The 14,773-nt window shown below is 36.0% G+C and overlaps 1 protein-coding gene across 6 annotated transcripts in view; it reads right to left on the bottom strand.

Annotated features, from left to right (window-relative positions):
• The window catches only part of ZFYVE16 (zinc finger FYVE-type containing 16), a 55,586-nt gene that overhangs the window by 3,429 nt on the left and 37,384 nt on the right, over positions 1-14,773 (bottom strand). For 5 of the 6 annotated variants that reach the window (XM_074384294.1, XM_074384289.1, XM_003920801.4 and 2 more), the window contains 7 exons: positions 11,736-11,818; positions 10,935-11,039; positions 10,410-10,557; positions 8,358-8,438; positions 3,213-3,375; positions 1,951-2,056; positions 932-1,099 (listed from right to left, as the gene is read on the bottom strand). In XM_074384294.1, the coding sequence (XP_074240395.1) occupies positions 932-1,099; positions 1,951-2,056; positions 3,213-3,375; positions 8,358-8,438; positions 10,410-10,557; positions 10,935-11,039; positions 11,736-11,818 (854 nt within the window). Of the gene's footprint in view, positions 1-931; positions 1,100-1,950; positions 2,057-3,212; positions 3,376-8,357; positions 8,439-10,409; positions 10,558-10,934; positions 11,040-11,735; positions 11,819-14,773 lie in introns of those variants that run through there. The other variant, XM_074384295.1, reaches the window with a different exon arrangement.

A 14,773-nucleotide genomic window follows, 5' to 3' on the forward strand; every position in this document is an offset into this window, starting at 1 on the left:
ATCAACATATATCAAATATGCATAGATAACTAGTTAGATAAATTATGGTACATTTATATAATCAACTACTATGCCACTGTTAAAAAGAATATATACTGGTATTAATATCTTTAGGATATATTAAAGGAGGTAAAAAATGTGTAAAAGAGAGGAGATGAAAAAGGAGGATGCCCACTTATTTGCTTGTACATGCATAAAATCACAAAGAATACTAAGAAATGAGTAACACTGATTGCTTGGCCAGAGAAGGAGGATAAAGGAAAGTACGGAGGTGAACTGATCAGTTGATGTCAACAGTAGGAAAGATATTTCCAAGGCTGTTGCCTTTATACATCTCTACTGGGAACCATTTACACTGTAGTCTGGAGTTGTTATCTCCAGAATCCACCAGTTACACAGAATACAGTGTGAATGCTGCTATCTGGAAATGTTCAGTGAGGTGGTCCTCGTATATATATACTTTTAGATTTTAAATCTGGTACATATAGAATCTAGTCAGAATAAGTAACTTTAAAAACCTATCTATAAGGCAGGGTAGTCATGCGGCAAGGTTCAGCAAACTATGGCCTGCAGGCCAAATTTGGCCCCATGGGGTAAACAAAATTTCACTGGAACACACCACACTCATTTGTTTACCTACTTTGAATGGCTGCTTTCCCAATATAATGGTAGTGCTGAGTAGTTGTGAAAGAAACCATACTGCCTACACTGTCCAAAATAGTTACTGTCTGGTCCTTTTACAAAGAAAGTTTGCTGATCCTTGCTGCGGAGATTAATACAGATACTATATGTGAAGTGTATAGCACACATTTAATGCTCAACAAATTTTCATTCACTTCTTTCACCCCAAAATAAAAGGTTGGAGAAAAACTTGATTATTTTAATATGCAATACATTCATTTCAAAAATACATCACAAAAGCACACCTCACCATATCAGTGTCAATGGAAACTCTGAGTCCAATTTTATTCATCCCATTACTCTTTAGAGTTTTCAGGTGAGGGCACAGCGCAGCACTACAAGCCATGGCTATTTCTTTTGCAAACTGATAACAAGTTGATAAAATAGATAAATCCTGGTCCTTTAGAAAGTAGAACACCTGAAATGTATTTAATTAGGAAACAAGTCATAATTAAGATTAAAAGTAACTTTTAAATGCAACAATTGCTGCTTTCAATTCAACTTTAATTAGATTCCAATGTAAAATGCCAGGAAAATCATTAGTTGTGAGAATTCTATATCAATAGCTTGATCTATACTACAAGTAAAAACATAAAACCAAAGGTTATGGTAAATATGGAAATGGCTCAGCTATTTTTGCCTCAAGTTAATTTGTAGCAAGGAAAACTTTGTTAAAACAGTGTAAGTGTATCCTGTAAGAACATCTATATGAAGGTAAGATAAAACAAACGATATTCCATTGTGTCTATATTCCCTGTAGGTTCTATTTTGTACATGTAATAAAATCGTAAAAAATGCTTAAGAAATCAATGTGAGGGGGAATAAGGACGTAGACTAAGGAGTTGGGAGTCTATAGTTTTGTATCCTCTAATTAAAAAATAAATTGGAACATAAAAAATAACGTTCATATGTGAATGCTGATTATAAATTAATGACAATAAAATATCTTATTTTTTGTAAAATATGAGGAAAATGAAAATATGGTCAAATAACATAACACAGTCCAAAGATGGCAATGCTTCCAACACTTAACTGTTAGCTGGGAGGCAGTACCACCAATTTGATAGCCTGAACTAACCGTATGGAAATCCAATTCTGGTGTATAAAAGTCTGGGGTGGAAATGTGTGTGTCTCAAAGTATAGCATAAAAAGTATAATAAGCTTCGCATACACATTTGGAGGTTGAGTATGCATAATCTCCAAGTTCAAAGAACAAAAAATATATTGAAACACAGCATGTAAAAGGAAGGAACCTTCTTTCTTAGTTACCTCACTACACTTTACAATCTTCTCATCACTTTCAAAATCTGCTTCCAGTTTTATTTTTTCACTTGGAAATCCCTGTAATGATATTCCATCCACTGAACTGACAACACTACCAAATAAAACATAATAAAATAGAATTATTAGCACCAATGTGCTTTTTGAAATAAATCATTAGATTTGAACAGATGAAATGAGGGAAAAATATAAAAGAAGATATCTCATTTATATACAAAATAATTAAATCTGTAGTTCATATTCATTTACCAAGATTTCTTGATTGTGTAGTAATCTTTTTTTATTCCATCAATAAACTATATCTCCTTTCTCATATGCCCAATTCAGACTTGAAGCTTAAAATACCTTAGATAGCAACGTCTGGTGGCTCATGCCTGTAATCCCAGCACTTTGGAAGGCCGAGGTGGGCAGATCACAAGGTCAGGAGTTCAAGATCAGCCTGGCCAACATAATGAAACTCCATCTCTACTAAAAATACAAAAGTTAGCTGGGTGTGGTGGCATGCACCTGTAGTCCCAGCTACTTGGGAGGCTGAGGCAGGAGAATTGCTTGAACCGGGGAGGCGGAGGTGGCAGTGACCCAAGACCATGCCATTGCAATCCAACCCGGATTACAGAGTGGGACTCCATCTCAAAAACAACAAAACAAAATAAAAAACCCTTAGATAGTCTCCTAATAGAAAAGCTGCCTCATGAATTAAAAAACTGTTTTGGAATCCTTCAGCCCTCTTCTTCCTTCTTTGCTCCAGACCCAATCTCAAAAAAAGCCAATCTCAAAAAAAGAAAAAAGAGTAACTGAAGAGAGGAAGGAGTGGCAGTAACAATTTGTAAGGCCTCTAAGGTATATATTATTAAATCCAGTTGTTTGTATTTATAGTGAATCAAAATAATATAGTATATATCATCCAAAGGAATCTTTTACTTATGTGACAAAAATAGGTACCATCTGACAGAAAAAGTGCCTTGCTTTTCTCAGCCCCGGCATCAAGCCCATGCTGCTACACAATGGATGTTTCATCATCGAGCTCCTCCCAAATAGACCATCCTGGCCCAAAAACCACACCACCACTCATGAGGCCAGTTAGGTACATGTTTGAAAAACAGACTGCATTCATTAATTTGAGTATAAGCATTTAAATAAATGGTGTAAGTCTATATTCATTCACAAAATATTTAATTTTATTAATACAACGTTTTAATCCTTCCCTTTCCTTCAAATCAATTATATTTTAGAATAAAAAGAATTCCTACCCTTTGTTTCCTTTTTCTTCGGAATCTACCCAGCAAATATCCACGTATTCTCTCAGGTCTACTGCATCAACTTTCCCACATGTAATTTTAAAGTCTTTCTGCTCTCGTAAAGCTAGCCGCAAGCCATTCATGGTCTCTGGAGTTATTTGTACCATTAAGCCATCTAGAAATGAGAGTAAGTTTCACATTTCTTTTGCCAAATACCAATGTGTATATCTAAGCCATAAAATTTGCTATCAAAATATGTTCTGTGTAAGATACAAGTTTTAAATCATTTGCTAATCATCTGAATGGTTGTTTTCCACTAAGAAATAAGACAAATATTCAGCAAAGTTAAGATTATTTTTTTAGGGTTAAAAAAAAAGATAAGAATTTCTGCTTCTGGCTATGATGAAATAACTGGTACCAGATAGCCTTTTTTTCTCCCCCACCCCGGCTGGAGTGCAATGGAGCGATCTCGGCTCACCGCAACCTCCGCCTCCTGGGTTCAGGTAATTCTCCTGCCTCAGCCTCCTGAGTAGCTGGGATTACAGGCATGCGCCACCATGCCCAGTTAATTTTTTGTATTTTTAGTAGAGACGGGGTTTCACCATGTTGACCAGGATGGTCTCGATCTCTTGACCTCATGATCCACCCGCCTCGGCCTCCCAAAGCGCTGGGATTATAGGCGTGAGCCACTGTGCCCAGCCAGATAGCCCTTTGATGACAACCAACCATAAGACTAGAAAAAATATATGAGATAACTGTTTTTAGGTTACTGCACTAGGCAGTACAATACTGAGATCCCTGAAGGGAATCTGAAGAGATAAGCCTGCAGTTATCTCCAGGCGGAGAACTCAGGTAAGCTTAGTGGGTCACCTGAGGAAATTATTCCCAAGCGACTTACAGGTGGTGTTGAGCCTGTAGATGCACAATGAGGTTTGGGAACCTCAGCCTAGATTTCAGAGGATGTATAGAAATACCTGGATGCCCAGACAGAAGTTTGCTGAAGGGGTGGAGCCCTCATGGAGAACCTCTGCTAGGGCAGTGCAGAAGGGAAATGTGGGGTTGGAGCCCCCACAAACAGTCCCCACTGGGGCACTGCCTAGTGGAGCTGTAAGAAGACAGCCACCATCCTCCAGACCCCAGAATGACAGATCTACCAACAGCTTGCACTGTGTGCTTGGAAAAATGGCAGACACTCAACGCCAGCCCATGAAAGCAGCTGGGAGAGGCTGTACCCTGCAAAGCCACAGGGTTGGAACTGCCCAAGGCCATAGGAGCCCACCTTTTGCATCAAAATGACCTGGATATGAGACATGGAATCAAAGGAGATCATTTCAGAGATGTAAGATTTGACTGCCATGCTGGATTTCAGACTTGCATGGGGCCTATAGCCCCTTCATTTGGGCCAATTTCTCGCAATTAACACAAGTGTATTTACCCAATGCCTGTACTCCAAATGCATCTAGGAAGTAACTAACTTGCTCTTGATTTTACAAGCTCATAGGCAGAAGGGACTTGCCTTGCTTCAGACTAGATTTTGGACTTCGACTTTTGCGTTAATGTTGGAATGAGTTAAGACTTTGGGAGACTGCTGCAAAGGCATGATTGTGTTTTGAAATGTGAGGACATGTGATCTGGGAGGGGCCGGGGCAGAATAATATGGTTAGGCTTTGTGTCCCCACCCAAATCTCATTTTAAATTGTAATCCCCATAATCCCCACAAGTCAAGGGAGAGACCAGGTGGATGTAAATGGATCATGGGGGCAGTTTCCCCCATGCCGTTCTAATGATAGGAAGTGAGTTCTCACAAGATCTGATGGTTCTATAACCAACTCTTCACCCTTAACTCGGCACTTCTCCTTCCTGGTGCCTTGTGAAGAAGGTGCCTTGCTTTCCCTTCACCTTCCACCATGACTTTAAGTTTCCTGAACCCTCCCCAGTCATGCTAAACTGTGAGTCAATTAAACCTGTTTCCTTTATAAATTACCCACTCTCAGGTGGTTCTTTTTTTTTTTTTTTTCAAGTTTCAGTTATTTATTAATCAGTGTAATCTCCAACAGATTACATCAACATGATTTCATGCATTTAGAGAATAAATATTTCCTGGTTAAGTAGAAAATTGTGTGGATGGCTTCTGGAAGACCTTCATCTTAAAGCAGCTTTATAGTGAAACATTTCATTTAGAAATCCAGATGTTCTTTCTTCAGTTTGCTGTAATCCACATTCACTGTGCAGAACTTGTACTGATCATTGGAACCCAGTTTGTTCCAGGGCTCTGTGTTATTCTTTCTGTCCCAACAAACATCCAGATTGAACAATACCAGATGCAAGAGATACAGGGCTGATCCACTACCTCCAGTTCCAATAAATACAAAGAGTGGGGATCAAGGTTGGATGCCTCTTGGCCTGAGCTGATGGAGCATGTTCGCAGCAGAGGCCTCTGATTAGAAAGGAGAGAACCAGCCTAGCCACAAGGCCCTGGGCTAAGTAGTATTTCAGGCAGTTCTTTATAGCAGTGTGAAAATGGACTAATACACTTAGAAAGCCACATACTACCATAATTGATTTAAAAAGAATTAGAAAATCTAAATGTTATGGATAGAACTGTGTTCCCCCAGAATTCATATGTTGAAGCCCCAACCCCCAAATTTAACTGTATTTGGAGTTGGGCCTTTAAGAAGATAACTAAAGCTAAACTAAGTCATAAAGGTGAGGCCTTAATCTGAAAGGACTGGTGTTTTTTTTTGTTTGTTTGAGATGAAGTCTTGCTCTGCTGCCCAGCCTGGAGCTCACTGCAACCTCTGCCTCCCAGGTTCATACGATTCTCATACCTGAGCCTCCCAAGTAGCTGGGATCACAGGCGCCCACCGCAATGCTTGGCTAATTTTTGTATTTTTAGTAGAGGTGGGGTTTCACCACGTTGGACAGGCTGGTCTTGAACTCCTGACCTCAAATGATCCAACTGCCTCAGCCTCCCAAAGTGCTCAGATTACAGGCATGAACCACTGCGCCCAGCCTAGGACTGGTGTTTTTATAAGAAGAAGAGATACTGGAGCTCATTCTCTTTCTGAGAGCACACACAGAGAAAAGGCCATGTAAGGATACTGCCACTCACAAGCCCAGGAGACAAGCCTCACCAGAAACCAACCCTGTTGGCACCTTCATCTTGAACTTCTAGCCTCTAGAATTGTGAAAAAATAAATTTATGTTTCTTAAGCTACTCAATCTGTTGTATTTTGTTATGGCAGCCCATACTGATTAAGAAGAAGTAATACAAAAAAAAAAAAAAAAACACTGAAAACAGACATAATTAAAAGAGTAGACAACTGATTGCAGTGATTTGATCTTATTTGGATACTGACTAAGAAAGAAAATGGGGGTAATATGACTACTGACTGGATATACAGGAATTATTGATAAAATATTTATGTGTGATAATACAGGTTGAATATCCCTTATCTGAAGTGTGTAGGGCCAGAAGTGTTTCAGATTTCAGATTTTCTTTGGATTTTGGAGTATCTGCATTATACACTTAGCAGTTGAGCATCTGAAATTGAAATGTGAAGTCTGACATGCTCCAATGGGCACTTCTATTGAGAGTCATGCCAGTGCTCAAAGAGTTTAGGATTTTGAAGCATTTCAGATTTCAGATATTTTGATTTGGAATGTTCAGCCTGTAGTTTTGTGGTTATGTTTCTGAAAAACTACTTTTTCTTTTAGAAACATGTATTATTTGTGAATGAAATGACATAATAACAATAAACCAATGGGAAGAGTAGGTAACGAGTATGTATAAAGTAGGTTGATTATAAATTGATAACTGTCAAAGGTGGGTGATGGTTCCATTAACATTTTTCATATTATACTTTCTTACTTTAATACATGCTTCATTTTTTCATAGTAAAAGTGAAAATATTTACAAAAACAATAAAATAGTATGGTATCAGTACAGAGTTAAACTGACTAAAACACAACAAAAGCTAAGAACATAGACCAGAAACAGATTCTCATGCAAATAAAACATGCCATGTGACAGAGAGAGCATTAAAGGTTACTAGAGCAAAGGGACAATTCAATATCTGATGCTAGAGCAACCCCTATTCAAATGACAAAAAAAGTCACTGGATTTCTCTACCTCATACAACACATAAAATTAAATTCCAGATAAATTAAGGACTTAAGTGTGAAAGGCAAAACTTTAAATCTTCAAAGACAACATAGGAGAATATCTTTCTAAACCATATGACAGACTTCTTAAATAAAAGACATTAGCTATAAAAGAGTCATAAATTATACTGTATTAAAATGAGAACTTCTATTTCAAAAGACACTAAAAATGGTAGAGAAGGAATATAAAATACATAAAATTGTGTAACTACACTTTAGTTAGAAAAAGACACACAACCCAATAGAAAAATGGGCAAAAGATATGAACAGACATTTCACAGAAGAAGCAACATGCATGTCCAATAAATATGTAACAGGATGCTGTGCTTATTAGTAATTAGGGATATGCTAATTATGACTATATTCAGAGATACTTACAGGATCAACACAAATTAAGCAGTCTGATAAAATCACATTTGGAGAAAATGTAAACCAATCATAAATTTTATATATTCTGATGGTAATATAAATTGATACAACCAATTTGTAAAGTTTCTAGGGCAACTCTAGAATATATTCTTAGAACAGAAACAACCCAGAAGTTCATGATCAGGAAATAAGTATGTTGTAATACATTCACAAACTATTTAACAGCATTTAAAATGAATAAACTATAGTTGTAAGAAACAACATGCATAAATTTTAGAAACTCATATTGTCTGAAAATAGGGAGTTCCATATGACTATATGAAGAATGATTTCACTAAATAAGCACAAACAATATGTTGTTTAGGCAGATGTATATACAAAGTAAAAAACAATTAAGCAAGAGAATGATAAACACAGTACTCAGTCCAGTCACTAATTCTTGGGGAGAGGCAGAAGAGAGAGAGATAAGTCTTGTAGTTCTTGTGCTGGCTGATGAATTCATAGAAGTTTGTGGTACTGTGCTTTATAACTTACATATGTTCTTTTGTAAATATCAAACGTATTTTTAAAAGGTTGCAGAAAAATAACTCTACATTAAAACAACATTAAAAATGAAACTCATACCTTCAACTATGCTGGACTTAGCAAGAAATCCTGACGATGTTTTCAGAGCTCCATTGAATACCACAAAACTTGCACCTGTCACTGATCAAGAAATACAAGAATTATTTGTTTTAAACTGCTCATTTTTATAGTATTTATTTTTATATTACATATTTGTTAAGTGCAGAATGTGGATATGCACATTTGAAGTGCTCAATAAATGTTATACCACAACTTACATTAGAAAACTTTTAAAAAATTAAGATACAATATTATATTAAAATAATTTAATGCTTCCAGGCACAGTGGCTAACGCCTGTAATCCCAGCACTTTGGGAGTCCGAGAGGGCAGATCACCTGAAGTCAGGAGTTCAAGACCAGTCTGGCCAACATGGTGAAACCCCGTCTCTACTAAAAATAAAAAAACTACAGCAGGTGCCTGTAATCTCAGCTACTCAGGAGGCTGAGGCAAAACTGTTGGAACCTGGGAGGCAGAGGTTCCAGTAAGCTGAGATCAGGCCACTGTGCTTTCTGTTGCCTAGGCAACAGAGCAAGACTCTTTCTAAAAAGAAAAAAGTAAATAAAATAAATAATAAAATAATAATGTTTTTATTAATAATTAATGGACTATTAAACTGTTTTAAATGTTTGTGCCTGTATTAGTGAGAGTGTAGGAAATCAAACATTCACTACTGGTGAGAGCACAAAAAAGAACAGTCTTTATGGAGCCCTAACTTGGCAATTTTCTACTAAAATTTCAAGTAAATGTATCATTTGACACACCAATTCCACTTCTAGGAATTTATCTTATAGGTTCAAATGTATACAAAGCCATTCACTGTACCATTTTTATAAATAGCCCCTAAGGATTGGTAACAACTTATGTCCATCAATAAGGAACAGTTAAAGAATACATAACATATAAAATGGAAAGTTCTGTAGAATATAAAAGTTCTTTATATACAAACATAGAATAATCGCCAAAGTATATTAACAACAACAAAAAAGCAAGGTAAGAATGGAAAAATACTATGACTTGTCTAAAAAAGTGGAAGAAAGAGATAGATGTGTATGTGTGTGTCTCTTGAACATACATTAAAGCAAAAAAAATGTCTGTGAAAAGATATATAAGAACTGATAACATTGGTTTGGTTGCCTGTAGGGAGAGTAAGAGGATGGCTGAGTGGTCAAGGGAGGAAAGGAGATTTTTCACTATAAATATTTATACCTTTTTAATTTTACCACATAAAAATATACCTATTCAACAAATAATCAAAAGTTGTTAAATTTTAATGGCAAAAATGCCAATATGTTAAGTAATAAAGTATAATATAAAAGTATAAATATCCAGTATAAAATCATCTATTTAACATATATTAATATATATTATATTATATAAACAGAAGGAAATACAGTAAAATGTCAATAGTGACCGTATCTTGGCACTTTTTTACAACTTTTCAAAATGCATTTTCTAAGCTTACTACAAATAAGTATATATTACTTTTATAAGCAGAGGAAAAAATTTTATTAGCAACCAGAATGTCAGATTATTCTAGGTATGTTATCCTATAATAATGTATTAATTTTATGAAGTGCTTCCATTTAACTTTCAATTTGTTAGGCCTTCTACTGCAAGGGTTTGGCAATCAGAGCAATCACTGAAGCCATTCAGCCAGAGCTGAGAGTAACGTCATTCATAGATGCTGCTTGTTATGTTTTATAAATCATTCTTATCCTTATCACCCTGTGCTCTCCCAACTAAGAGTTGTTGGAGCAGAGAGTGAACAAATGTGAAAAGAAATACCTTATTTCAGAAAGAAATTATTCCAATAAAGACTCCCACTCTATGGGATATATGAAACCTAAATATGTCAAAAGGCATATAGTCTTCCAAGTCTGTAAGCCTAATGTAGCCCAAGAGAAAAACAAAAATTAGAAGCAATTTTTAAATCTGTTATGTAGATGAAATTTCAAAGCATACTGTTTTATCACCAACAATTCAGCAAATAGGTAAATATACATTTATTTCCCCTTTGAAAGGAACTCTATTAATTGAACCATGATGCTCACCTTTTCTGGGATGGCCAGTGGCACTGTTGGCCTGTGTTTGATATATTCCATCATTCTGTATACAGACTAGATGAGAATCTGCTTCTGTACTGAAACTAGCTCCAATGCTAATGACATGTTCATTAGAAGAATTTAGTACTTTCATTACCTGAATAAAAACAAAAACAACAACATCTGTCTAGAAACACTTTTAACACTGTATGCTTATTCTAAGAGCCACATTCCTGACCAGCTTCACAATTATCAAGCTTTGGTCTGAACAACTCCCTGGGAATGTGATAGAACAAATGTTTTAAAATAAAATCACTTCAGTTGAACAGTAATCACCTCAATAAAACAGTAAGGAAAAAAGAAACACAATAAAATAGATTATTTACTAGTAAACAAATTCTAGGATTTCAAAAACAATGTTTATTGTTGCCATAATACAATAGATAGTCTAATTCAAAATAAAAAATTTAATGTGACATAATTCTAAGGAACTCTAATGTTCAATAGTTGTCATTTGAATACAATTATACTTACATCGCTGTACTTTTTTCGTGGTATTTTTATGCAGCTTTTTCCCACTTCCATATGGATCAATAGTTCATCTATATTATGCAAGGTATACTGGTAATTTCGAAGGTCCTGCATAAAATAATCCCATTACCATAAACTACTATCCATGAGCATTTTCCCATCCATTAAATCCTTTTTCAAGAACTCCTTCTCTACAACAATAATAAAGAATATCATCTCAGGAAAAATTTTGTAGTATTTAGGGTATCTCCTCTTTCTAGTTACAGAACTTCCAATACAGAAAAGGTCTTCAAACTAGACATATATAAATAAAAGTGAGCCCACTGAAATATTTTTCTATGGTAACAGAGAAACACAAAATTACAAAAATTATAGATGGAAGAGAATTTTAGCTATCATGTAATCCAACACTTCCTATTATAAATGAGGAAACTAAGGCCATAATTTGCTCAAAATCACAAGACTGATTGACTTTACTAACACATTTACAAAAGTTTCAACAACTTTAAGAGGTCTGTGTAGAGTTTCTACATTACCTAAATATCCAAGAACTGCACGAGAATGAATCAAAACGCAATTAGAATCAGGTACACAACATACAGTAGAAGAGACAGTATGTTCTAAAAAGCAATTCATCAAAAACTGAGCACTAATATGTTAAAAAATTAGGATTTATTGTAAATGAATGGTCATCATACTAATCACAGCAAATTAAAGTAGGCATATATAAATGTGTAAAATTTGCTAAATAAAGTTTGAAAGTAACAGTATAAAAACATCTAATAAAATAGTTCAATTACTCACCACAAGTAAGTTCATAATAGTGTGTCCTATTTCTCCAAAAAGAGGTTTTCGGTCTCTGATACTTGTTAGAGGAGCAGGATATGCTATACATGAGAAAGGAAAACAGATTACTATCAACAACAACAAAAAAACAGATTATTGAATTTATTACATTCAATTCTCATTTTACAAACAAACATTAGGTATAAATATCACTCAATCAGTTCTTAGGGGAAAGTGAGAGACTTTTTTTTCTCTTTTTGAGACAGGGTCTTATTCTGTTGCCCAGGCTGGAGCACAGTGGTGGGATCTCGACTCACTGCAACCTCTGCCTCTCGGGTTCAAGCAATTCTCCTGCCTGAGTCTCCCAAGTAGCTGGGATTACAGGCATGCGCCACCACACCTGGCTAATTTTTGTATTTTTAGTAGAGATAGGGTTTCACCCTTTTGGCCAAGCTGGTCTTGAACTCCTGACCTCAGGTGATCTGTCCAACTTGGCCTCCCAAAGTGCTGGTATTACAGGCATGAGCCACCACACCCAGCCAAGAGATAATGTTAACACTTACTGTATAGCTATGTATCTACTAGATGCTACATTGAAACTCAGAACTATGTATGCATTATCTTAAATTCAACAACAACCTAATGAGTAAGTGTGTCTATACTATTTCATAAATGAGAAAGTTGAGACACAGAAATTAATCAACTTGCTCATAGTGACTAAGTTAATAATTAGTGAAACAGGTTTGAAATTAGGCTTGTCTGATTCCAAAGTATTTCATCTTTTCGTTATATATCTTGTTTTCATAAAATTATAGGGGGTGAAAATTATGATAGTTGGTTAGAACTCTATAAATTTCTGATAATTTAAAGAGAAATACAGAGAACTAAAGACTTTTAAGGCATATATAATTAATATTCAATTGTACTAATTTATGAATGGTAGCAAACTTTAAAGTTCTTGGTTCAGCATGATAAAAGAAGAATACAGATGAGTCAGGGAAACCAATACACAAAAAGGGGAGGCCAAGTTAGGCAGATCACCTAAGGTCAGGAGTTCAAGACCAGCCTGACCAACATGGAGAAACCCTGTCTCTACTGAAAACACAAAAATTAGCCAGGCATGGTAGAGGGCGCCTGTAATCCCAGCTGCTCAGGAGGCTGAGGTAGGAAAGTATCTTGAACCTGGAAGGTGGAGGTTGCAGTGAGTCGAGATCACTCCACTGCACTCCAGCCTGGGCAACAGAGCAAGACTCCATCTCAAAAAATAAAAATAAAATAAAACAATAAAATTACTATTTTTGAGACAGTTACTTTCAGTCTTTATTCTTGGGACTTTAACTTTCACATTAGCTTTTTCAAATGTACATTACCTCTGTAACAAAATACACACATACACAAACGCACGCATGCGCGTGGGCGCGCGCGCACACACACACACACACACACACACACACACCCCAAGTTCACATCTAGAAAGACATAGGCAGCAATAATGTCAAAATGCCAGTCTATGTAAAATCCAGCAAAACAGAAATAATTCAGAAAAGTGCTGAGGTGAATTAACTTCTAAGTATAACTGACAGTTTCCCCTCATTACCACTAAAAAGCTTCCTCGAAGCTTTGCAGTTCCAATCCCTGTGATTTATGAGAAGTCCTTCGTATTGCTCCGTGATTCTCCAACCCTCAGTGTGAGAAAACCAGACTTACTATCTAGAAGTGCTACTGGTAAAAATACTGGCCATACTTACAGACACGTTCCATAGTAATTTGATTAGCTAGTTTGTTGCCCTAATCTTTCTTAAGCTCTTTGGTTCACACAGTACAAAACCTGAGATGCAAATTAAATTTTGTTATTTTTCCCACAAGTTAATAGCATCACATATGTAAATCCTGAATCGTAAGAAATCCCCATTCCCAAAATCACAGCTTAATAATATTTGCCAAATAGATTATCCATTCTCTCAATTTGTCTATTGTGAAATAGTAATCACCGTTTTTATAGCTTCTCAATATTTAATTTTCCGCCAAGAAAATCTCTACCAAATTATATTGGAATCAAATGTCTTAAAAGTTCATTAGATGTGATGTACTTCAAATGCAATAAATATAATTTTTCTTGAAAAAAGTCAGAGATAAAAAATATGGTGGGAATTCAAAAAAGTTTAACATTAGAAATAATTCTAATTCAGAAAGAACCATATATATAAACATCATAGCAGCTTTAGAATCACCATTGTGTCAAGGGTAGATAATATACACACATGCACATATACATAAATGATACAGGCTATGTCACTTTTGAGAGACAAACATCAGAATATAAAAATAAGAGGCCGGGCGCGGTGGCTCAAGCCTGTAATCCCAGCACTTTGGGAGGCTGAGGCGGGTGGATCACGAGGTCAAGAGATCGAGACCATCCTGGTCAACATGGTGAAACCCCGTCTCTACTAAAAATACAAAAAATTAGCTGGGCATGGTGGCGCGTGCCTGTAATCCCAGCTACTCAGGAGGCTGAGGCAGGAGAATTGCCTGAACCCAGGAGGCGGAGGTTGCGGTGAGCCGAGATCGCGCCATTGCACTCCAGCCTGGGTAACAAGAGCGGAACTCCGTCTCAAAAAAAAAAAAAAAAAAAAAAAAAAAGAATATAAAAATAAGAATAATCGAGCTTAGAAAAGCACTACAATTTTTAAGTACTTCCTTCTCTAAAAATAGTTAGCTTTTAACTGTGGTCAGTACCTGAAAACAACAGCACCGCTGACCCGAAAATCCTTTATGTTTGGCTTTATGACGTAGAAAAATTGAGAGAGGCAATGATTTATGTTCTTAATACATAGGCAACATAACAACTCCCAACAGTATATGCTTTTAAGAAAATTTTAATAAAAGTAATTAACACATGTTGAACACCCCAAATCTGAAAACCTAAAATCCAAAATGCTCTAAAATCTGTAAGTTTTTTTTTTTTGAGACAGAGTCTTGCTCTGTTACCCAGGCTGGAATGGAGTGGCACGATCTCGGCTCACTGCAAATCTGCCTCCTGGGTTCAAGTAATTCTC

The sequence above is a fragment of the Saimiri boliviensis genome, chromosome 1 (assembly GCF_048565385.1).
Source record: "Saimiri boliviensis isolate mSaiBol1 chromosome 1, mSaiBol1.pri, whole genome shotgun sequence".
Classification (NCBI taxonomy): Eukaryota; Metazoa; Chordata; class Mammalia; order Primates; family Cebidae; genus Saimiri; species Saimiri boliviensis.